The following is a 26,493-nucleotide window of genomic DNA, read 5'->3' as shown; positions in this document are numbered from 1 at the left end:
TACCATCACCATCTAGGGGATTGTCCACACTCAAGGAACAACAGTTACAATCTATGAGCTTTAATTAAACCAATACATCTGAGTAGTTTAATACAAATGAAGAGACTAATGCTACTAGTGCTCAGAGACTGGACCCATACTAATGCTACTAGTGCTCAGAGACTGGACCCATACTAATGCTACTAGTGCTCAGAGACTGGACCCATACTAATGCTACTAGTGCTCAGAGACTGGACCCATACTAATGCTACTAGTGCTCAGAGACTGGACCCATACTAATGCTACTAGTGCTCAGAGACTGGACCCATACTAATGCTACTAGTGCTCAGAGACTGGACCCATACTAATGCTACTAGTGCTCAGAGACTGGACCCATACTAATGCTACTACTAATGGACCCTACTAGTGCTCAGAGACTGGACCCATACTAATGCTACTAGTGCTCAGAGACTGGACCCATACTAATGCTACTAGTGCTCAGAGACTGGACCCATACTAATGCTACTAGTGCTCAGAGACTGGACCCATACTAATGCTACTAGTGCTCAGAGACTGGACCCATACTAATGCTACTAGTGCTCAGAGACTGGACCCATACTAATGCTACTAGTGCTCAGAGACTGGACCCATACTAATGCTACTAGTGCTCAGAGACTGGACCCACTGGACCCATACTAATGCTACTAGTGCTCAGAGACTGGACCCATACTAATGCTACTAGTGCTCAGAGACTGGACCCATACTAATGCTACTAGTGCTCAGAGACTGGACCCATACTAATGCTACTAGTGCTCAGAGACTGGACCCATACTAATGCTACTAGTGCTCAGAGACTGAGACTGGACCCATACTAATGCTACTAGTGCTCAGAGACTGGACCCATACTAATGCTACTAGTGCTCAGAGACTGGACCCATACTAATGCTACTAGTGCTCAGAGACTGGACCCATACTAATGCTACTAGTGCTCAGAGACTGGACCCATACTAATGCTACTAGTGCTCAGAGACTGGACCCATACTAATGCTACTAGTGCTCAGAGACTGGACCCATACTAATGCTACTAGTGCTCAGAGACTGGACCCATACTAATGCTACTAGTGCTCAGAGACTGGACCCATACTAATGCTACTAGTGCTCAGAGACTGGACCCATACTAATGCTACTAGTGCTCAGAGACTGGACCCATACTAATGCTACTAGTGCTCAGAGACTGGACCCATACTAATGCTACTAGTGCTCAGAGACTGACCCATACTAATGCTACTAGTGCTCAGAGACTGGACCCATACTAATGCTACTAGTGCTCAGAGACTGGACCCATACTAATGCTACTAGTGCTCAGAGACTGGACCCATACTAATGCTACTAGTGCTCAGAGACTGGACCCATACTAATGCTACTAGTGCCCAGAGACTGGACCCATACTAATGCTACTAGTGCTCAGAGACTGGACCCATACTAATGCTACTAGTGCTCAGAGACTGGACCCATACTAATGCTACTAGTGCTCAGAGACTGGACCCATACTAATGCTACTAGTGCTCAGAGACTGGACCCATACTAATGCTACTAGTGCTCAGAGACTGGACCCATACTAATGCTATGCAGATCATGATGGCTCCTGCTTCAAATCAACACGCGTGCAACTGAATATTTATATGTGACAGAGAGCCACAGCACAGTTCAAAATCGTATAGGCTCATGTATTATACATTGTGTGTGTGAGTGTTTGTTTGTGTATATGTATGTATGTGTGTGTGCGTGCGTGCGTGCGTGTGTGTGTGTGTGTGTGTGTGTGTGTGTGTGTGTGTGGGAGGAAGGCAGCACCAACTGGGCACAGTGCCATGGCCACATCAATATGCGCGCTGGTGAAATGCTTCCCCCATGCTACACAGCAGACCCCACTTTTGTAGGCCTGCATCCCAAATGGCACCCTGTAGAGAATATGGTGTCAAAAGTAGTGCACTAAATAGGGAACAGTGTTCCATTTTAGACCCAGCCTACGTCAGCAGATATGAGGATGGAGGAGAGTCCTCATAACAGGGTTAGCCTATCCTAGCAGCCACACCGAGGTCCCTGCCAGACCAGAACACCTGCCCCAGCAACACCCCGGTGGCACCGCGGGCATGCCAACCAGTCACCACCGCTGCCCTGGATACCACCCAGCCAAGGTATTCTGGGAGCCCCTGGTTGCCATGGAGGCAGCCAAATTAGGGTCCAATAAACGTAAGGAACAGATTGTCGGGGGGGACACGTTGGGGTGGCGAGACAGAGGAGAGGGGGGTAGGGGGTAGGTGCCATGGCAACCTAGATCATATTGTGGTTCTGATCTGATGTACATACTGCGTATTGATTGATTGATGTAATATTTAATGACTGTTGAACTAAAAAGGTTTAAAAAGAGCCTAATTGACTGTGTTTAACCAGTGTATAAGAAGTAGAAGACAAGTCAGAAATTAACTGTTAAAAGGTGCTCTACCTGGGTGTTTCTGTCTACCTGGGTGTTTCTGTCTCTCTGTGCTGTCTACCTGGGTGTTTCTGTCTACCTGGGTGTTTCTGTCCCTCTGTGCTGTAAACCTGGGTGTTTCTGTCTCTCTGTACTGTCTACCTGGGTGTTTCTGTCTCTCTGTGCTGTCAACCTTGGTGTTTCTGTCTCTCTGTACTGTCTACCTGGGTGTTTCTGTCTCTCTGTGCTGTCTAACTGGGTGTTTCTGTCTCTCGGTGCTGTCTACCTGGGTGTTTCTGTCTACCTGGGTGTTTCTGTCTCTCTGTGCTGTCTACCTGGGTGTTTCTGTCTACCTGGGTGTTTCTGTCCCTCTGTGCTGTAAACCTGGGTGTTTCTGTCTCTCTGTACTGTCTACCTGGGTGTTTCTGTCTCTCTGTGCTGTCAACCTTGGTGTTTCTGTCTCTCTGTACTGTCTACCTGGGTGTTTCTGTCTCTCTGTGCTGTCTAACTGGGTGTTTCTGTCTCTCTGTGCTGTCTCCCTGGGTGTTTCTGTCACTCTGTGCTGTCTAACTGGGTGTTTCTGTCTCTCTGTGCTGTCTCCCTGGGTGTTTCTGTCTCTCTGTACTCTCTACCTGGGTGTTTCTGTCTCTCTGTGCTGTCTACCTGGGTGTTTCTGTCTCTCTGTGCTGTCTACCTGGGTGTTTCTGTCTCTCTGTGCTGTCTACCTGGGTGTTTCTGTCTCTCTGTGCTGTCTACCTGGGTGTTTCTGTCTCTCTGTGCTGTCTACCTGGGTGTTTCTGTCTCTCTGTACTCTCTACCTGGGTGTTTCTGTCTCTCTGGAACACCATTGTCTGGTCTATTTATCCCATCTATCATCTGTCATCTATGTCTCCTTCCTAATTAAAACTTGACACTGTGGAAACATGCAAAAGGACGCATTAGCACCTAGTTTACACCCCGGTCCCTTGGCTCACAGTTCCCGGCATGCTGCGACACACAAAACACAACACACACTCAGACTTCAGTGTCACACCGCTTCAGCGTGTTGTCCCTGAGGCCCCAGAGTTCCAGTGGCAGTAACCCTGTCTCACTATCAAACTATTGAACGGACTATCATATAGAAAAAAGAGTAACACCAACACCTTCCTTAGAAAAAAACTCCCCGAAAATAATACACACTTTAACAGTTACATCAGCCCCCCAATCCAGTCTGCCTAGCAACTAGGCCTACAACCCTGCCAAAATACCCCCCTCCACGCACACCAACTCCTACGAGATACAACATATACCATAGCTAACAAACAAACTGTCCTTAAAACCATCCTGTTGATGAAGACTCCCACCTGCTCTACCCACTGCCACTATCACTGTCATACACCCCCAACACACCCCAAAAAACATACACCACCCACACACACACTCTTACCCACCCCCTATACACACACAACCGGACTCTCTACCCACCACCAACACCACACACACACACACATGCCCCCCCCCCCCACACACACACACCCCTCCTGCCCCAGTATAAAACTCACCCTGTTATCGAAAACACGTGTTGTCCCCTGAACCCTCTTTTCTCTCCCCTCAGAGAGAAATCTCTCCAGTTCATCATGAATGGAGCCTTTTGAGGAGGACAGAGCCTTGTTTCCTTCATAACCATGTATCTACCACCGTCCACTGGCCCCGTGGTTTGTCTAGTCCTCATTGAGGTTGAGGGACAGTAGAAGACACACAGAGGCGATGCACACGCACCACCACATACAGCACACACACTCAAACACAGACGTTCATGTGTGCCCCCCCCCATCCTGTTGTTCCCTATCCCATTTCATCCCTCTTTCTATCCCGTTTCATCCCTCTTTCTATCCCGTTTCATCCCTCTTTCTATCCCATTTCATCCCTCTTTGTTTCATCCCTCTTTCTATCCCGTTTCATCCCTCTTTCTATCCCGTTTCATCCCTCTTTGTTTCATCCGTTTCATCCCTCTTTCTATCCCGTTTCATCCCTCTTTCTATCCCGTTTCATCCCTCTTTGTTTCATCCCTCTTTCTATCCTGTTTCATCCCTCTTCTATCCTGTTTCATCCCTCTTTCTATCCCGTTTTATCCCTCTTTGTTTCATCCCTCTGTCTATCCTGTTTCATCCCTCTTTCTATCCTGTTTCATCCCTCTTTCTATCCCGTTTCATCCCTCTTTCTATCCCGTTTTATCCCTCTTTGTTTCATCCCTCTGTCTATCCCATTTCATCCCTCTTTCTATCCCGTTTCATCCCTCTTTCTATCCCGTTTCATCCCTCTTTCTATCCCGTTTCATCCCTCTTTCTATCCCGTTTTATCCCTCTTTGTTTCATCCCTCTGTCTATCCCATTTCATCCCTCTTTCTATCCCGTTTCATCCCTCTTTCTATCCCGTTTCATCCCTCTTTCTATCCCGTTTTATCCCTCTTTGTTTCATCCCTCTTTCTATCCCATTTCATCCCTCTTTTTGTTTCATCCCTCTGTCTATCCCATTTCATCCCTCTTTCTATCCCATTTCATCCCTCTTTCTTCTCTTCCGTCTAGTGTCCCAGATCTGTGTCCAAACTGATTTGAGGCGTACCCTCTTCCACAGACTGACTCTCTGCCAAATGATGCTTCTCTGCCGTTTGTTCTGGTGTGGTGCTTTGCTCTTTAGCCCTAGCTAGCTACCACCCTCTCGCACGGCTAGGCTTTAAACCTCTCTCCTTCTCACGGCGTAACCAACACCAAACGATGCCCTTACCAAGGTTGTCTTCTAAAGAGGATTCTGAGAAGGAAGCAAAAGGAACAAGGAGAGAAAACGGCTCCTTGGAGAAAGAGAGAGATTGAGAGAGAGAAAATATACAATTACGGCGATAATGATACCTGAATATCAGCCAAACCACTATGATACATCATTTGGTGTATTTAATAATTAGGCCTTTGTTAAAATTCTAATCAATATGATTAGGTTAAAACAGTATTTGCTAATATGTTCACTAATTATCGCTCCTTGTCTATAATAATAATAATAATAATGAATGAACAGTTTCCACAGAATATATGAAGGTCAGAGAATTGATCAAAACCAGAGAAAACTAACGACAGTAAAACCTCCCGATGAACAACACCAAAATAAAGAGGCATAATAAAACCTTTTCTTTGAGGATTTTTTTTACCTACATTTTTCATTCCCGAAATTGTTGTTCAGAAATATTTTTTTTGCCACTGACAAACAGTTCAGTCGGCCCATGGGGCTAATGAGCCTTTGAGAGGGCATTCATCTGAACCGTGAAGAAGAATATAAACAAAAGGGGGACAACATAAAGAAAAGAAAGAGAGAAAAGAAAGAGAGGATCAGAAGGACGGAGGTTGGCAAGGATAGTGTGTGAACATTTGGCATCATTCACAGAGAGCAGCTAAGCTACGTGGTGCCAGAAACCAACCGCCACCGACGCCGCCACTAGTATTCCTCTCTTCTCACCACTAGTATTCCTCTCTCTTCTCACCACTAGTATTCCTCTCTCTTCTCACCACTAGTATTCCTCTCACTTCTCACCACTAGTATTCCTCTCACTTCTCACCACTAGTATTCCTCTCACTTCTCACCACTAGTATTCCTCTCACTTCTCACCACTAGTATTCCTCTCACTTCTCACCACTAGTATTCCTCTCACTTCTCACCACTAGTATTCCTCTCACTTCTCACCACTAGTATTCCTCTCACTTCTCATCACTAGTATTCCTCTCTTCTCACCACTAGTATTCCTCTCACTTCTCACCACTAGTATTCCTCTCTTCTCACCACTAGTATTCCTCTCACTTCTCACCACTAGTATTCCTCTCACTTCTCACCACTAGTATTCCTCTCTTTCACCACTAGTATTCTCACTTCTCACCACTAGTATTCCTCTCTCTTCTCACTAGTATTCCTCTCTTCTCACCACTATACTTCTCACCACTAGTATTCCTCTCTTCTCACCACTAGTATTCCTCTCACTTCTCACCACTAGTATTCCTCTCACTTCTCACCACTAGTATTCCTCTCACTTCTCACCACTAGTATTCCTCTCTCTTCTCACCACTAGTATTCCTCTCTCTTCTCACCACTAGTATTCCTCTCTTCTCACCACTAGTATTCCTCTCACTTCTCACCACTAGTATTCCTCTCTCTTCTCACCACTAGTATTCCTCTCACTTCTCACCACTAGTATTCCTCTCTCTTCTCACCACTAGAATTCACCACTAGTATTCTTCTCACCACTAGTATTCCTCTCTTCTCACCACTAGTATTCCTCTCACTTCTCACCACTAATATTCCTCTCACTTCTCACCACTAGTATTCCTCTCACTTCTCACCACTAGTATTCCTCTCACTTCTCACCACTAGTATTCCTCTCACTTCTCACCACTAGACATCCCCCCAATCCTCCCTCCCCAGAATTAAGACTACATCCATCACCAGTCTTCATTCTTTCATCCACAAATAAAAAGGTGATTTTTTTTCTTTCTTTTCGTTCAGTAAAAACTGGAGGCCGACCATTATGTTTTTTTTCCGTGTCCGATACAGATTCAGATCTTTTGGTGGGCAATACTCACCATTACCGATATATCTGTCAATATGCTGTTTTATTGAAAGGAAATGTAAAAGTTCTCATAAATTGCCATCCAAAACAGCAATTATCCAAGAAATATGCTTCAAATGTTGATTTCTAACACTGTGACAATAATGACACATCATGAGAATGCCGGCTGGTGTTCAGATGAGCCTTAGATTCCCTTTTCTTAATCCTACTTATTGAATATCAGTTATTGTGGAATTATCGTCCGATATCGATATATAGCATCAAAAGGCCCTTATCAGCTGAAACAATATATATCGGTCGGGCTCTAAAACCAGAATATGTGCTATTGTGTTAGCCTTAGCCAAGCTGTGTGAGTAGCTAGCAGTGTTAGCCTTAGCCAAGATGTGTGAGTAGCTAGCAGTGTTAGCCTTAGCCAAGCTGTGTGAGTAGCTAGCAGTGTTAGCCTTAGCCAAGCTGTGTGAGTAGCTAGCAGTGTTAGCCTTAGCCAAGCTGTGTGAGTAGCTAGCAGTGTTAGCCTTAGCCAAGCTGTGTGAGTAGCTAGCAGTGTTAGCCTTAGCCAAGCTGTGTGAGTAGCTAGCCAAGCGGCAGTATTGGGGAACAGGGGGACTGCCAAAGATGAACCCGCTGAATAGGCCATGTTCCCTGGCTCAACACCCTCAACATGCTCTCCCGGCTGGGACTGAGCAAGGCACAATTAGGAATACCTCTTTTTTTCTCTTGATCATTTTCTCTCGTTCTTTTGTCTTGTTCTCTCTCTCCCTCTCTCTCCCTTACTCAATATTTTTCCAAATAAAACCCAAAAGGGCCTAGTCAGTGGAAGAAAATAATGCTTAGGTAAGTAGCAAACCTACTACACTCATTTGAATTTAACAGTCGTTAATTTGTTCAAACCTAATAAAGTGTTCACCTAAAAATACCTGACCAGTCGCCATCAGCCAGTAACTACAATACTGTACAAACACACTTTCTGTCTCTGGGAATGATAGAACCACATTCATAGTAATTATATTGCAAATTGACTAACTCTCATTATTTCTATAGTACATAACCCCACAAATGTATATTTTCATAAAGTGAAAATATCTATGAATTTAAAGTGAATGTAAGTCTATTTATAGTTTAAAATGTGGGAAATCTATTATCCAGCTCCCGTTCCCAGAGAAAGCAGATTTATGTAACCTCAACGTTGAGGAAATATAAATTACGATACTAACAAGGTAACCAACTGTATCCATAACTCACAATGATACATGTTTTATTAGACTGTGAATAACACACCCATGAAAAGGTAAGTGGGTATTTAGTAATGTAGAAAACATGTGCAGCCATTTATTCTCAGACACAAACTGAAATAAGATCCGTCTTTTCCTTTTGTGAATTTCTAGAACATTTTGGGGCCAAAAAAGCTGTCGGTCCGCCGTTGATTCTGAACGGATTAACAGGGAAAGTGGGTTTCAAAACAAACTGTATCCAAGGAATAAAGAAGGCTGTTTTGAGTTCTTTCTTCAAAACAAATGCCCTTCTCAATTTCTCTAAACACTCTACATTTCTTTGGAGTTGAGCGAGAGAGAGAGAGAGAAAGGGAGAGTAATTATAAAGAAAGGAGATAAGACCAGAGGAATGGCCAAACGGGTTCAAAAAACAGCTTTGTTTGTCTCTCAGTTCCGTCACGATTCCGAGGCCCCCGATTTCACTGGAATAATCTGTTTACCAGCCAGACATCTCCAACACTCTAACTCCTCACTCACTCACTCACTCACTCACTCACTCACTCACTCACTCACTCACTCACAGTCCATCACACAACGACGGGGAAGTGGGTATCTAGATAGACAGAGATGTTTTTTTCCTCCGATCCGGACAAAGAGAAGGAGGCTTATGATCGTTATGTAAAACCCAAAGAGGCCAAATTCTGTTTCTAGAACAAAGAGAAGCCGTGAAGGGAACCGCATCCCAACAGAGTAATAACAAAACAAAATGATACTGGTCAGTCATTTAACAGGGGAGACCAACCAAAATCCAATGTTATTGGGACACCAAAATACAACTTTGACTTTGAGTGAAAAGCAAATGTTGACTCAACACAGTCATTCCAAATCTCTGTCTGGAGTCTCTGTAATTATGTTCTGTTGGATTAATGGAGTCCGGGTTCCTGCCGACCGTGTTGGCCTGGTTTATGTCTGTCACACTCAGCAAGGGGTTGTGTGTCTTAGCGACGGCGGCTTTTGGCCCGGTTCTGTTAGTGGACCTTCCGAAACACACTTTATTCCAAAGATGAGAACACTCTCTGTTAAACAGCGAGGCGTCTTCCTCTCTTCACCCTCCTCTGCTCGGACTCTACTTTCGTATTGGTGTTGGTGTGACAGCATGTCCCTACTGTCCTGCAGACATGGCTCTCTGTTCATCCTGCATGTCCAGCTGAAGACAACACAGGGCCTCAGTCAGTCAGCGGTGGATTGAGGGCGCTCATTGCCAAACCAGCTCTGCATGGGAAGATTGCTTCTACTGGGCCTTATTCCCACTGAACACAATAGATCTCCTCAACGGCAATGAGGCCGTCTCACTCCCCCTTCTCTGTCCTCCCTTATCTCCCTTCTCGCCTCGTATTTTTTATGTCATGAAACACCAATAAAACCAGACGGTACTTCACCAATGCCGACCTAAACACTTGCCCCTCCTGATGTCATTCATACGAGACGCGACATGTTGGTCAGGGATCCAGGAAGTAATTAACAACAGATTATCTTCATGGGAAAAATAACAAGGAGAACGGAGAACTGGCGGGAACCGCAGGAACCTGGTGAATCAATCAACTGGCTGGGTTGGGTTGGGTTTTGGACCTCGTCAAAACATTAACACGTCCAGGATCGTTCATCAAGTCTAGCCACAGAACTGAGCTGTCAGGAAGAGGAGAGACACACACTAACACACACATACACACATTAACACACACAGACACACGCTAACACACACAAACACACTTTTCCCATCTCAGAAACACAAACTTTTCCCTTCATAAATCAAACATTTTGAGCGTTTGGGCGTTTTTGATGAGACCAAATACCACTTTTTATTTGAAAATCCTTCCTGTGGTCAGTTTTAGAAACGGACGGAGAGAGCGAGGAATCAATGCAGGGAGGGAGAGTTACAGATTTTCTGGGGTTTTCTCACACTGCCGTCCAAGCCATTATTACTATGATCCTGGACGGGACAGAGTGATGTCTGGCACCAGACAACACACACACACACACACACACACACACACACACACACACACACACACACACACACACACACACACACACACACACACACACACACACACACACACACACACACACACACACACACACACACACACACTCTTCCCGTCCAAGCCATTATTACTATGATCCTGGACGGGACAGAGTGATGTCTGGCACCAGACAACACACACACACACACACACTCTTCCCGTCCAAGGCATTACTACTATCCGTACGGAGCGGTGTCTGCTGTCTGGTACCATGTGCTTCACAACCACACTCAATAGAGAGAGGTCATGACAAAGAAAATGGCAACGCTTTTACTTTTCACACCTCCTTCAGAGAGATTTCAAATGTATTGTGGTGCTGCGCTTTGAATTAGAGGCGCGTTGGAAACATCTTCTCATAATCATACAGTTCTTATAGTCGCAGAAAAAGATATTGAGATATGGTTCCAAAGTATGACGAGCACTCTAAAGAGAACACACACTGGAACTGACACACGCTCTTCTTGAATAAAAGGTGTTTTCCAACCGTCTTGAAAAGACGGATTTAAGTCAAACAGATCAACCCTTGAAAAACATCTAGGAGGAGCTATAGGATGACGATCCATTGATCTGAAAGTCTTGTGTGTGTGTGTGTGTGTGTGTGTGTGTGTGTGTGTGTGTGTGTGTGTGTGTGTGTGTGTGTGTGTGTGTGTGTGTGTGTGTGTGTGTGTGTGTGTGTGTGTGTGTGTGTGTGTGTGTGTGTGTGTGTGTGTGTGTGTCTCTCTCTCTCTGTATGTCTAAGTCACAGACAGGGTTCAGTGTTGGCAGACATTTATCACTTCCGGGCCAAGCGATCGCCTGACGCTCACTAATAAAATACTACAAATAATGAGCCACAGACAGAGCCTTGACCCTTGTCTGCTGTCCTCTTCTCTCCTCTATTCCCTCCCCCGACCATGTCAATCGCATTGCTTGTTTAGCCGTCCGATTTCTGGTTGGTTCTCCCGCAGCAGTTTGTAACGCCGAGGGAAGGTGGCTTTATTGTGATGCTAGTGAATAGGGAGCGTTGGTTTGTTTTGCTATACAGTCCGTGTTGCTCTTAACAGAACAGCACAAGAGCTGGCTGGCTGTGCTGAGAGGACACTCGACATGGCGATGCAGATCAGAGTTTCACCGTGGTTTTTCCGCCCTTGTTTCTTCCTTTCCGCCGTAAACAAAACACAAGACGTTGTTGTAGACGTCTTCCCACACCAGCGGGGCTGTGGCTCGATCTGGCTGCCAACCCAGAACAGAACAATCAGAAAACGCAAGCCCTCTTCTCTCGCCCGCCTTTTCTCTCTCTCTGTCTCTCTACTGACGTAAACAAAGGGAGATTGGGGGAAGCAGGCTACCTCTGTGAGAAAAGGACAATGAGGGGACGTTTAAGGAGACAAAACAAAGTGTTGGGGTGAGACAGGAAGAGAGACATACAGGCCTAAAGACTCGCACTAACAATAAACAAACAAATAAGCATGTCTCCTCATTCAGGGCACAAAGACACAGACATACACAGACATACACTGTCACACAAAACACACTCAATACACACACACAGTAACTACAGTACAGTATAGTAAACGGAAGTGGAAGAGGTAAGTGTGTCGACCAGTAGTCACACTAACATACACACACACTCTCCTCAAACAACCACAGTAACTACAGTTAAGTACAATCAATGCATTTATAGTAGAGGATAAACTCGCTACTGCAGTAACTACAGTACAGCTTATTCAACAGTAAATGAAAGGTAAATGTAGAGGAGAACCTAACTAGGTAGGCCTCAGCCCCCCCCATAATATCCCAGTATCCCTGTAGTCTCTCACAGTCACACCAGGAGGCCTGAGCCCGTCCAGGCCCTTTGGAGGTAGATAAAGCACCGGGGCAACACTGGATTAGCCAGATAAGATAAGAGCACACTGCAGGCTCACATTATGAACGGGCACTGGGCTGGGCAGCCCCGAGCCGTTTAATGCAAACAGAGCCAGCCAGCTAGCGGAGAAACGTGTGTGTGTGTGTGTGTGTCCACACTGTACCCATAACCACATAACGACGAGAGGAAATGGACCAAAACTTGGTTAGAATAACACTATAAACGGTGGTCTAATTCACCAATAGCACGTCTGTATCAACATTTATATTTCCAACAATAGTCTGTGAAACATTATTCATTGTAGAAAAAAATGTATTGTAGTGAAATTATTTTAGCCTACTTTTCCTTTCCAACAGAAACAAGATATCAACTCTACATTATTAATTGATAAATAGAACCTTTGTTTGTCTAATAAAATAGTAATTAAAAAGCAACAATCCAGCCTTTTAAAATATATTTGAAATGAAAGACAATAAAATCTAAATGATAAAAAATATATACAGAATGGCATCCTCTTTTATTCCCACTCTGCATGTTCCCCTATAACCTAGTGGGTTTACTGTAGCTAGCTACATACAGAGGCCATCAGAGTGAGAGACTGCCAGTCCAGGGTTTGGCTGGGGCAGTGAGAGACGGTGTTTGGCCCAGGCCGAGGAGTGTGTATGCCCGGCTGAGGAGTGTGTGTACGCTGCCTCGGCGGAGAAAGAGTTTGGCTACGTGTGTGTGTGTGTATCTGCGTCCATGTATGTGGATTGCGGGCAGCGTTGAATTGTGTGTGTGTGTGTATTTTTGTCAAAGTGTGTGTCCATGTGCAATGTTAATTAGCTACTAGTGTGTGTGCAATCAATGAATGGCAGGGGGTAGTGTGAAGTGGAGTTTTTGGCTGTGTGTGTGTGTGGCGGCTGCGACAGTGTTTGGCCGTGTGTGAGGAAGCTATGATAGAGCCAGTGTTTTGGCCGTGTGTGTGTGTGTGTGTGTGTGTGTGTGTGTGTGTGTGTGTGTGTGTGTGTGTGTGTGTGTGTGTGTGTGTGTGTGTGTGTGTGTGTGTGTGTGTGTGTGTGCGTGTGGCTGGACGACTAAGGCGATGTTTCTGTGTTCATGCACGATGGTGGCTGAGATACAACAATGTTTGGCTGTATTCAAAGCTATCTCAGTTGGTCTTTGGCCATGTCTCTCTGTGTGTGTGTGTGTGTGTGTGTGTGTGTGTGTGTGTGTGTGTGTGTGTGTGTGTGTGTGTGTGTGTGTGTGTGTGTGTGTGTGTGTGTGTGTGTGTGTGTGTGTGTGTGTGTGTGTGTGTGTGTGTGTGTGTGTGTGTGTGTGTGTGTGTGTTGTGTGTGTCTGTGTGGCTGTGTGCGTGTGCGGCTGATACTATGTTTGGCTGTATGTACGAGTGTGTGTGTGTGCAGCCTAGACTATGTTTGGCTTTGTGTGTGTGCGGCGTTGACTGTGTGTGTGTTTCTATACGGCGGTGACTGTGTGTGTGTGTTTCTATACGGCAGTGACTGTGTGTGTGTGTTTCTATACGGTGGTGACTGTGTGTGTGTGTTTCTATATGGTGGTGACTGTGTGTGTGTGTTTCTATACGGTGGTGGCTGTGTGTGTGTGTGTTTCTATATGGCAGTGACTGTGTGTGTGTGTTTCTATACGGTGGTGACTGTGTGTGTGTGTTTCTATACGGTGGTGGCTGTGTGTGTGTGTTTCTATACGGTGGTGGCTGTGTGTGTGTGTGTGTGTGTGTGTGTGTGTTTCTATACGGTGGTGGCTGTGTGTGTGTGTTTCTATACGGTGGTGGCTGTGTGTGTGTGTTTCTATACGGTGGTGGACTGTGTGTGTGTGTTTCTATACGGCAGTGACTGTGTGTGTGTGTTTCTATACGGTGGTGGCTGTGTGTGGCTGAGACTGTGTGTGTGTGTTTCAGGCAGTGCTGTGTGTGTGTGTGTTTCTATATGGCAGTGCTGGTGTGTGGTGCTCATCAGGCAGACGGAGAAGAAGAGGCAGCTTGCGGTCTGAGAGGACAGACACACACCGCTCACAACATCCTGGTCCCAGGCCAACCCCAGAGAATCCCAGCAGCAACCAACGGTGGGGCCTTCCCAGATATACGGCACACTGTGGCAGTGACCAACGGTGGTGGCTGTGCCTTCCCAGATATACACGGTGTGTGTGTGTTTTATACGGCAGTGACCTATATGTTTCACACGGCAGTGACTGTGTGTGTGTGTTTCACAGTGCACTGTGTGTGTCCCTGTCTCATCAATGCAAAATACATTCTGTTTATACACACTAGCAAGTGAGTTTCACTACGGTGGTCACACACAGAAACTGTGTGTGTGTGTTTCTATACGGCAGTGACTGTGTGTGTGTGTGTTTCTATACTGACTGTGTGTGTGTGTTTAAATACGGCAGTGACTGTGTGTGTGTGTCTATACGGCAGTGACTGTGTGTGTGTGTTTCTATACGGTGGTGGCTGTCACAACAGTGACTGTGTCACACGGTGGTACTGTGTGTGTGTGTTTCACACGGTGGTGACTGTAAATCACAACGGTGGTGACTCATGTGTGTGTTTCATACGGTGGTGACTGTATGTGTGTTTCACACACACTAAATCACAACACAGTGACACATCATGACTGTGTTGTGTGTTTCACACACTAAATCACAACACACTCACATGTGTTTCATACACAGTGACTGTGTGTGTGTGTTTCTATACACAGTGACTATACGGTGGTGGGTGGTGTGTGTGTGTGTTTCACATCATACTCTTTCTATCAGGCAGTGATACTAAATCACAACACACTCACATCATGACTCTTTCACACACACTAAATCACAACACACTCATCATATCAGTGACACTTTCACAACACACTAACGGCATGACACAACACGGTGACTGTGCACATTCTATACACAGTGACTGTGTGTGTGTGTGTGTGTGTGTGTGTTTCTCATACGGCAGTGACTGTGTGTGTGTGTTTCTATACGGCAGTGACTAAATCACAACACACTCACATCATACTTTTCACACACACTAAATCACAACACACTCACATCATACTGTGTGTGTTTCTGGTTCATCACACACTAAATCACAACACACTCGGCGGTGGCATCATACTCTGGTTCATCACACAGAAATCACAACACACACACCACTCATACATTTCCCAGGCCACACTAAATCACAACACACTCCCACATCATACTCTTTCACACACACTAAATCACAACACACTCACATCATACTCTTTCACACACACTAAATCACAACACACTCACATCATACTCTTTCACACACACTAAATCACAACACACTCACATCATACTCTTTCACACACACTAAATCACAACACACTCACATCATACTCTTTCACACACACTAAATCACAACACACTCACATCATACTCTTTCACACACACTAAATCACAACACACTCACATCATACTCTTTCACACACACTAAATCACAACACACTCACATCATACTCTTTCACACACACTAAATCACAACACACTCACATCATACTCTTTCACACTGCCATTGGACTCTACATTATTAAATTGCATTCCGGTGAAATTAAATGATCATGTAAAATGTTGGGCTTTATATTTCGTTATTTGTCTATAATCTCTGTTAAATCCCTTCTGTTTGTACAACGCAAATACATTTGCAAGTAAAGAAAAATAAACTGGTTTAAATAAACATAAAAAAATCACAGCTGTGTGTTTATCTGTCAGACTGTATGTATGAGAGAGAGAGAGAGAGAGAGAGAGAGAGAGAGAGAGAGAGAGAGAGAGAGAGAGAGAGAGAGAGAGAGAGAGAGAGAGAGAGAGAGAGAGAGAGAGAGAGAGAGAGAGAGAGAGAGAGAGAGAGAGAGAGGAGGGTGCGTGTATCCACTAACAAACACAGATGACTGACCTGGTGCCTGGACGAAGTAGGCCAGGTAGAGATCCAGCTCTTTGACGGAGACCCCGATGTGATGCGGCTGGACACACAGGCCGTGGTTGGAGCACTGGGGCGACTTGGCCAGACGCTCTCCGTCCGTACTCTCCAGGGGGCTGCCCTTGAACAGGATGACCATCACCAGGTCCAGCCTCCACACCTTGTCAGCCTGGCGCAGACAGTCGATCCTCCTGATCTTACCCTTCTGGTCGGGGTTGGAGAGGACGCAGCAGGGGGCTTTCTTCCCAGTGATGGTGAGGACAAAGTCCTCCCGGAACTCTGGCCGGATGTCCTTGCGGAGCTTGGCAAGGAGCCTCGACGCCCATTTCTGTTTGATCTCTGATTTTTCTCCCAGCAGTTCATCTTTGACTGCGCGCTCTTCCTCCTTGGACATCTTCTTCTCGTGCTTCTTGAAGTACTTGCGCTTGCGGGCCTGCAGGTTGAACCATGTGTAGGAGAAGGCTCGGACGTGGGGCAGCAGGGCCTCGATGAACGGGTGGAATTCATCCTGGTGGTGGTGGGGGGGGTGGAAACAGGGGGAGGAGGAGGGGGAGAAATGAGGGGGGGAGGAGAAGGCGGGGGAGAGGGGGAGCGGAGGAGAGGGGAAGAGAGAGGAGAGGCAGTTAGCACCGGCGCGCAGCATTGAGGAGCAGCAGCTCCCGCTCTGTGGGAGCGGAGGGAGAGAATGAACGAGAGAGAGGTGCTGGGGGAGAGAGAGATTGAGAGAGAGAGAGAGGGGGAGAGGGAGAGAGAAAGAGAGGAACCAGACGCACACAGGCTACACACACAAACATTAAAACAAACAAACAACAGTATACTGATAGAGGCAAACTATCTAATGTTATCGACCAGTAATATCTAATAATAAAACACTGTTGACAATATTTTGATGTGCTGATGTTCATGCCATTAACGCGCACATAGCAGGCATGTCATTGTGTAGAGCTACAATCATTATAATACACCAATAAATGGCTTTAAAAAAATAACTCAAATAAAAGCGTTATTCAAACAGAGCAGGAAATTCAACTTTGCATCCAGTTAAAATCCAAAGGACAGAATAGAAAACCAACACAAGAACACGAGAAATAGTCTCTTCAGAAATACCCTCATACCTGCTTAGTCTGCTAACACGATAACTCACATAGTAATAAATCTAGTTCTGAACAAAACATCACAACCTCAATAAAAATCATGCATATCTCTGCCAAAAACTCTGAATTCACGTCAATACTCAAACTCTATCAACAACAAAACAGTCATCACAAGACAGAAGGGGAAAAATAGACAAATAAAACCTTGGTAGTTACCATTTCGCTGTCTCATGATAAATTCACTGCGCCAGACAAAACAGTATACCAGTTCGATACCGGTTTACTGAGTCAATACACAACAACTTCCACAAATACAGTATGTTACAAATTACAAGACAAATGAAGAAGAAAGGCGGGAGGGGAGAAAAACGGAGGAAAGCTGCAGAAATTGTCCAATAAATGCAAGAAGAAGAAAAACAAAGTCAAGAGTGAAGGAGAGGCGAAGGAGGGGGTGAGGATGGTGTAGTACCAGCACAGAAACACAGGAGGTACTGTGGCAGAAGAGCTGCTAAACCAGGTGGTGTTCAACAACACCAGAGAGAGAGAGAGAGTGGAGGGAAAGTTAAAAAGTGAATTACAGAACAACAACAACGGTTGTATGCGTGTAATAAAACATAATACAATTTAAATGAGATGAGTTTAAAAATGTTAAATGAAACCGCTTCTTTGTTCGCTTTCAAAAAAGCAAAAACATTTTGGGGGCCAAAAACAAAACAAAAATGCTTTGGCAAAGCAGGGACACCGGTGGTACTGGTTCAGATCTGTAGGCTAACTACGACTAGAGAGAGACACTGAGAGTCGGAAGAAGAGGGGGGGGGGGGAGCAGGACGGAGGAGAAGAAGAGAAAAAAAACAAGAGGACTCGAATCAATGTTGGAAGAGTGTACGACCGCTGGCAAACCCGGGCTGCAGTCTTCTGTCTTTTCCCCCCTCTTTCTCTCCAACTGTCTCTCTCTTTCTCTCTGTTCCTCTCCACTTTCCTTCCCTAACCATTGACTGAGTCTGTGCCAACGCGCACAAGGCCCACCTACTTGGCACAGAGAGCTGCTCAGCCTCAGCCAATACGCACGCTCCGAGCGACTGAAAGGGAGGGAAGACAGAGATATGGCAAAGAGGAGGGAGGGAGGAGGGGGAGATTGGGTTGGTGGCTGGTAGTGGAGAGAGTGGAGAGAGATAAAGAGCAAGGGAGCGCGCAAGAGAGAGAGAGAGAGAGGGAGCGAGCGGGAGGGAGGAAGGGAGGGAGAGGGGGATTGTGTGTGGAGCAGACAGAAGGCATGTCATTAGCCAAATAGACAAGTCCAATCTAGTGGAAAGGCAAAGTCCAGTGGATATTCATTTTACATGGACCAATCCAGACAGCACTCGCCCGCCTCTACTCCACCAACCCGCCCCCCTTCCTCACCCATCCTTGTCTTCTATCACCAGCATGGTCACCACCATCTCATCAAACCAGCACGATCTCTCTGGTTGTCTCCCAAATGGCACCCTCTATTCCCTTTATAGTGCACTACTTTTGACCAGAGCCCTATGGTCCCCGAGCAAAAGTAGTGCAGTAAACAGGGAATAGGGTGCCATTTGGGACGCAGACACCCTCTCCCAGTGCACCCGCCCAGAGCCAATCCTTCCCTCCCCTCTCTCCCCCTCTTTCTCTCTCTCCTCCGCTCTGCTCGTGTTTCACCACCTTGGCACAGGATGCCATGAGAAAGAGCAGCCCCAAAATCCCACTAGACCCTCAAACCAAGCAGCTGCTCCTGGATTTACCACACAAACAAAGAGAGCGAGAGGGGGAAAAGAGGAGAAGAACAACCCCCCCTCCCAAAAAAATCCATCTATCCATCTTCTATCCAAAAACACTCACTCTGTTTTAAATCACTCTTTCGCATTTGTTCCAAACTGGACCTTTTTCTATTCGTTCGCTCACATTCATTCCAATTCCAAAATGGCCCTTTTTAGCCGTCGCGTGCTTGACAGCAGTGTGTTCAACACACATTAAAGGTTTCTGTTACAAAAGTAGAGAGCATTCCAATGAGAGGGGTTCAGTCAGTGGACAATGGAAACTTGGGAAACGAGCCGGTCCGCTACGGACTGGACCGTGTCTCTGTAAATGTATATGCAGCCTATACGCTGTTTACGAATGCAGAGCATGTTCACTGCAAGTCACAAAGGTGATTCGCCTGTCTGTGCCTCCGAAAATACACATCGCCCCTTTCTTTGTAATATAAAAACATGACATTTCTATTGCTTTATTTTCATACTCCAACATGTAACATTGGACGTAATGCATTTCCCTCCAGTGACGTACAGGACATATGAAACATCAGGCAGGTTGAACAGCAGGGAGTTGGCGACTGACTGCATCACCCTGGCTACCACTTTACTTGCTCTCATTGGCTGTCTGACCCTAGTGAGGAAGGAAGGAGTGTACCCACTATGGGACAAGTGTTCAGGAAATAGGACATTTAGGTTCCACAAGGGATATCATTCATATATATATTATATACTGTATAGACAGCATTTCTGAGGGGAAGACAAAGAGGATAATTATGCTAAATATAACATTCTCACAGCCATCCCATGATGGTATAATTGCTCACACACACACACACACAAAATCACAAATCTAAGTGATGTGGAAAAAAATGAGTAAATTCGGGCCAGGAGGAAATTACAGAGATTGTGTCAAAAATGGGCAAAATGGGAGCATCATGTAGGTCCTCTGGCATGGAAGTAGAACTATTTGATTCTGGCCCGATGGCCACTCTCTGAACATCCCTACAAAGACCAAGAATCCTCTGGTTCCAGCCCAGGGCCATCAGATCTACACAGCCATCTAGCCCAGCTTGCTCTCTCTGCCTCTGCCTGACAGCGAAGCCACGGCCTGGCTAGTCGGGTGTCTGGCTGCATTGTGCTGGATGGTGGTACTGAGCAAAGACCCAATCTGGACAGGCTGGGCTGGACGGGCACTGGTTGACGAACATGCTAATACATAGGCGGGCACCGAATGTGGGAAGGAGAGACAACACAGTAACTCTGTGGGCACAAAATGTGGGGCAGAGTACCAAATGTGGGGAAGAGAAGTTACAGAGAGAGGAATTTGAGAGAAATAAGATGAGAGGAGAGAGAGAGAGAGAGAGAGAGAGAGAGAGAGAGAGAGAGAGAGAGAGAGAGAGAGAGAGAGAGAGAGAGAGAGAATAAGGAACAAGAGAGAGGTGTGTCTATTAAGATTATTGTTTAAAAATGATCAGAGGGGATCCATACCATCTCTTAAGTGACCGTTAACCATATTGTATAATACAAAGTGATGGGGAGAGATGGCTACTTTACAACCCATAGGCTACTATTGCCACAAGTATGATATTGTCATAAATATCACCCATATTGTCACAAGTATCATATAATGCTGCAACCACAACCAGACTGGAACAAAAACAGAAAATATCGTCAAGTAAATGAGTGAAAGCTCTCTATGGTTCTGCATAATATAAGATAGCACAAGATTCTATTTTTACACTATTCATGCAAAATATTCCATCACAGACTGGCCATAACATTTCCATAAATCTGATGAGCCAAAGTAAAGAGGGTTCAAGCAAGCTCAAGTTTTTCATGTATATATATTTATGTGAATCAATCGACATGACGGCAACACTGATTTGATTTGACTATTTTGTGTCTGAGATTTATTTGAACAAATCCAAAATACCTCAATAAAGCCACGCGTTTAACAGCTGAAGCTTTCGTTCCCAGATGAATCTTAAATTATGCCTATTATATAGCTCCGGACCACTGCAGATACGAATAAACATGACCTACATGTGTTTAATATAATTAGCCAAATGCAGAACTTTTATTATTTTGTCCAGGACACCAGTCTGTGGCACCCTACCATTTATTATGTGGCAGTTAATATCATTTTTCAAAACGTATTTCTTGCTTTTAAATAGGAGAGACATGCCTAGTTATAGTGGATATGTTGGATGCATTTGGCCATTACATGCGCTCGCTCCGCAGGCGGTCGGTGAGTGTGTGTCTGTCGCCAACGGCCGCCTGCCATGGGACTCTTGCCGCGGGCCAACGGTATATCTACTGGTATCTCCTGTTCTGCAATCGTGTTTTGGGTTGTTTTGAGAGAGAGAGAGAGAGAGAGAGAGAGAGAGAGAGAGAGAGAGAGAGAGAGCTCATCTTATCTCCGCGTTCCACTCTCTCTCTCTCTAAACGGTGACCTTTGTTCGCGAGGCTGCACAGAGAATCTCCTGCGCTTTCGTTTCTCACAAACGAAAAAGAGAGCAAGTGAAGAGGGAGAGATGGGGGGAAAAACGAGTGTTTGGAACTGGGAAAGCTGCCTATAGTTTTACCAATGAGTATATATATATGAATGGACAAAGCCATCGAGTTTACACAGAAACCGCGGGAAAACGCTTGGACTTGTATACAGAGTGAAACAACTGCCAAAAAGGCAGACAAAGGGAAAAGAACGAGAACGTTACCCGAGGCATTATGGTGTGTAACACACACAGTTCCATTGTTGCATTTTTATTTCCAATTGCTTATAAAGAATCCGCAACAACCCTGTCATATAGGCCTACCAGCAAAACACGTTTATATAGCATATAGGCCAACATGTAATAGGCCGGTAGGCCTATTGAGGATATCAGAAGGCCTCTGCACAAACTGAGTGGATGGCACTCACACATGATAAATAGGAAAGGCCGAACATTCCATATGAGGGAATTCAAAGCCTTCTCTCTACGTTTGATACTATTGAATTATAAATGAATTTAAGGCCTACAAAACGTTTTTCTACTTCATATCTAATCTCGAAGTGACATAGAAGTGATATTGAATAGAAAGCTTTCCTTTGTAGGCCTGAACCAATTAGGCATTAAATTAAGCCGAAAAGTAGCACTAGCAGTCCAGAAAAATACGTAAACAAGTCCCCGTTAAATTAAAGCTATAAAGGCAATTACTAGAAATAAACCTTTAAATGTAGATAGTCTGCCTAAACATTCTACCTAAACATTCAAATAGCCTATCTCTTTATCTTGAAAGGAACACGTAGCCTACTGGCGAAGCCTGCCAAAACGAGTCTCTTTCTTTCAATAGCCAAGGACTGAGCAGGTAGCATAACGTTGGATGAAAACAGCACTCAGCACAAATGTAGGCTATATTTGCATTGCCAAGATTTACAACCGGCAGAAAATAAAAATAAAAGCGTTGCCGAGGGGGAAAATAACTGCTTGCTGTGGGGACCAGTAAATTGTAATCTCTTCCAGAAAACATGTTCTGCTATAGCCGCTTTCTGTGTTTCTGTAGAACCACTTTAGACGACCGCGGCATCTCTGAACTTCTCTTCTCTCTTGTTATATTTGACTCACATCATATAGACTGTTAAAATAGGAACAAACCTCCTCTCTTGTTATATTTGACTCACATCATATAGACTCTTAAAATAGGAACAAACCTCCTCTCTTGTTATATTTGACTCACATCATATAGACTCTTAAAATAGGAACAAACCTCCTCTCTTGTTATATTTGACTCACATCATATAGACTGTTAAAATAGGAACAAACCTCCTCTCTTGTTATATTTGACTCACATCATATAGACTCTTAAAATAGGAACAAACCTCCTCTCTTGTTATATTTGACTCACATCATATAGACTCTTAAAATAGGAACAAACCTCCTCTCTTGTTATATTTGACTCACATCATATAGACTCTTAAAATAGGAACAAACCTCCTCTCTTGTTATATTTGACTCACATCATATATACTGTTAAAATAGGAACAAACCTCCTCTCTTGTTATATTTGACTCACATCATATAGACTGTCACATCATATAGACTGTTATAATAGGAACAAACCTCCTCTCTTGTTATATTTGACTCACATCATATAGACTGTTAAAATAGGAACAAACCTCCTCTCTTGTTATATTTGACTCACATCATATAGACTGTTATAATAGGAATGAATAAACCTCCTCGCACTTCATCTCAGTAAAAACAGATCCAAGTGGCGGGAAACTCCGCGTTAGGCGCGAGGCTCAACCAAAAGCAGCAAGACTTGCAGCCAAATAGGTCAGCTTTTTCTCACACGAAAATTGAACATTTTACTATTCATAAACATAAATATACCCAGTGTGTGTTATCTATAGAGCCAATGTTACACTACATATCATTTTGCTTCCAGGTTTTTACTCTGAATAGGCCCATCTGCAGACCTACATGGACTTAATGGTTTCTAACAATTTTAACTATCAACCCCATATAATAACCCAAATGATAAAGATTGACTACAAATAATTTTTCGGAATAAGATGAATAAAGAAATGGTCTATTTTCATACATTATCTGTAGGTTATGTGGCCCTACGGATGCAGCCTATTTGTAAGTTACTGGAATCTTCTGTTTTGTTCTAGTATGGCCTTAAACGAGTAGAGACGCATCATGTAATAACATCAAAATAATCCTACATAGATAAATGAACCATGAATACACCCCAATGATATATTCAATGTTTCTTTACTGCTTGAAATGACTAAATAAATACATTACATTTTGACAAATTCTGCTACATATTGAGATTTAACAACTGATACGTGCAACTAATAAACAAACGTCATCATTTCCTGTGCATGCTTTGCCATTTCATTTGAACCTGGTTGCCATCTCTGTTGAGCAATTCCATTCCACTCCTTGGTCATTTACCAAAGATATGAGTGGAACGTCAGCTAAAAAATACTTGTAGATCCGAAATCAAATGATCAAGTTGATTAAATGATGTTTCATTTTCGTGCACTTCACCTTATAGCCTGAAACACTACGAAGGTACATTTACTCAGAAACATGCTTCTGCTTTACTGGACAATAGTGCAATCCTCTATTTCTACTGTTGGCCAATTTTGGTAAATTCAGTTATAAACAATGAAATTCAATATAAAAGCTCATTCATTAATTTTCTAAAATAGTAAGAAAAAAAAGAGAGAGCAATTAAGTTGAATTTAAATTTATTGTTGAGACAGTTTGGTAACCAAAACGTTTTTTCCTGTAAATAACGTAGGCCTTTTATGTGGTTTAGCAGTTGAGTATAGGGAAAAATTATATTTTCTTCTAAAATACAAAATGTACAGTAGAAAAAACGAATTAAACACCAGCATATTTGTATAAGGTAATTATAATATTTGGGAATAATCAAATGATGTTTCTTTACTCAAATGCCTTGCTCAAACATAGTCATATCATGCAGAACATATTATCAGGTATAAAAACACTTCAATCCATTGCTATTCACATATCACTGCTTCTATAGTCATGTTTCTTATTTTTCATAGTAAAAGTTCTAGAAATGCATTTTAGGGATGCAATACAAATAACACTATTCAACTATCGTGTCGTTGGACTAGATTATGATTTCCGTATTAGGCCTACTTATAAATAGGGATATGATGTAAAAAATAGTAATAATATGGCTAAGGTCAAGTTGTGGGAAGGAAATCGAATTAGTTCAAAAATGCGATTGGAACGTATGACGACTTCATTCTATTTTAGTATAAGGTTCATTCAAGATGGTGAAGCAATGACTGGTGATTGACACCGAGTACCGGAGAACTGCACGTATTCTCTTGCTCTCCCATAAAACACAAAGTCACTGGAGAGCGCGAGGACGGACGTGTCACAGTTGAAATTGGGAGGACAACGTTCGACATCTGCTCAGTAAAATCACATATTGACAGGTACTGCGATGATGTAAGGGAAAGAGTGCGAGGGATTTGGACCACGGCACAGAGGGATATTTTCCACGTCAAATGTTCGTGTGTGTGTGTGTGTGTGTGTTGCTGCTTACTTTCTAGGGTGTTCTGTATTCAAGTTTCGGTGCTCTAGAATAGATTGCGGAATTACTATGAGTCATGAAGTTGTTAAAAGGGCCTGTGCTTTGCCTAGAAGATCCAATGCAAACTTCTTAACTTTCCTCCTTGTACAGGGCAGGAATATCTGCATTAGTATGGAGCATTCTGCCATTTAGGCTGCTCTGTATTAAAAGAAAAAGGGGAAAAAATGTGTTCCTATAGCTACTGCCAAGTTTCCGTGTTTTCTTCCCACGGGGAAGGAGGAAAAGCAAGGTGCGCAGGACAGCAGAGCCGCACTGCAGTTGCAGCAGACTAGCATACCATTACACGTTTGCAACTGTGTATAAACCATAGGGTTTAAAAATACAGGTTACAATAGTGTCTCTTCTTCCTCACAAACACACTTTCTCTCTCTCGCTCGCTCGCTCTCTCCCTCACAAACACACACTTCCTCACACTCCACTGCAAAATAAAACACAAGGGTCTCTCTCTATACATCCCCTTATCCTCTCAACCTGCATTCACTGCCAAAATCCAGAATAGTACCAATTTGGTGCCATGCACTTGAATCAGTGTAACTGCAACCACTTTTAGTCTGCCTCAGCCTAGTCTGCCCCAGCCTGAAGTTAACATAACTCCCTGAGAAAATGAGAAGAAACTCTGTCCGTCCGTCCTTCCTTCCTTCCTTCCTTCCTTCCTTCCTTCCTTCCTTCCTTCCTTCCTTCTTTCCTTTTCTTTCTTTCTTTATTTTCTCATTAGTGAGGCAGTTAGAATGATGATTAATGTGTGTCTGTGCATCGTTTGTAATTATCCCTGTTTACACACGGACTCATTACTATGTGTGAAAGTCTGGAACCATTTCCGTGGCGAGGGAGTGAGTGTATGTGTTTATGTGTGTATGTGTGTGTGTGTGTGTGTGTGAGGCCCTGAGTGTATTTGTGCTATAAACGGATCCAGACACACAGGGCCCTGCCCGGATCGGAGCCTCTTCCAGCTATAGACTACAAATCCCAGAATACATGGCAGGAGGCTTCGTCCAGACAATGGCCCAGTCATATTCTAACAATTTCCTGCCTGGAAAGAAGACTACAATATCACAATATTGACAATTGATACAGCAGCCTAACATTACAGAGAGGATTCATTGTGTCTATTGGAATGCGAAATAACGAATTCATAACTGATTGATTCAGCCATTCAATGATTCATTCACTTTTTATTCATTCGTGCATTCAGTGCTACATGATATTATTAGTAGTGTATATTTCAGTGCAGGGCAGGGAGAAGCAGCTAAGCGGATCAGATATGTCACTAAGTCCCCTGTCCATTATAATAGTACTACTTGCCCCCGGGGCGGCACTAGGTATTCTCTGTCTGGCCCCCAGCTGGTCGGCTCCATTAAAAGTGTATGCACAGCATTCCCC

At 44.2% G+C, this 26,493-nt stretch overlaps 1 protein-coding gene and 1 long non-coding RNA gene across 3 annotated transcripts in view; both read right to left on the bottom strand.

The window, feature by feature from the left end:
* LOC127932342 (nuclear factor 1 X-type) overlaps positions 1-26,493 on the bottom strand; it is a 164,895-nt gene that overhangs the window by 92,758 nt on the left and 45,644 nt on the right. The window contains 1 exon segment of the mRNA XM_052527915.1: positions 16,098-16,629. Within this exon segment, the coding sequence (XP_052383875.1) occupies positions 16,098-16,629 (532 nt within the window).
* LOC127932346 (uncharacterized) lies at positions 3,971-12,091 on the bottom strand. 2 transcript variants are annotated; one of them, XR_008144914.1, is made up of 3 exons: positions 6,776-12,091; positions 6,474-6,573; positions 3,971-6,177 (listed from the first exon to the last, which is right to left on the bottom strand). It is a non-coding gene; the product is annotated as an uncharacterized LOC127932346 (long non-coding RNA). The 2 variants fall into 2 exon arrangements; XR_008144915.1 differs by having other exon boundaries at positions 6,801-12,091.

The sequence above is a fragment of the Oncorhynchus keta genome, chromosome 10 (genome assembly GCF_023373465.1).
Source record: "Oncorhynchus keta strain PuntledgeMale-10-30-2019 chromosome 10, Oket_V2, whole genome shotgun sequence".
Classification (NCBI taxonomy): domain Eukaryota; kingdom Metazoa; phylum Chordata; class Actinopteri; order Salmoniformes; family Salmonidae; genus Oncorhynchus; species Oncorhynchus keta.
Note: the sequence above shows the minus strand (reverse complement) of the source record. Positions and strands in the feature narration are given on the sequence as shown.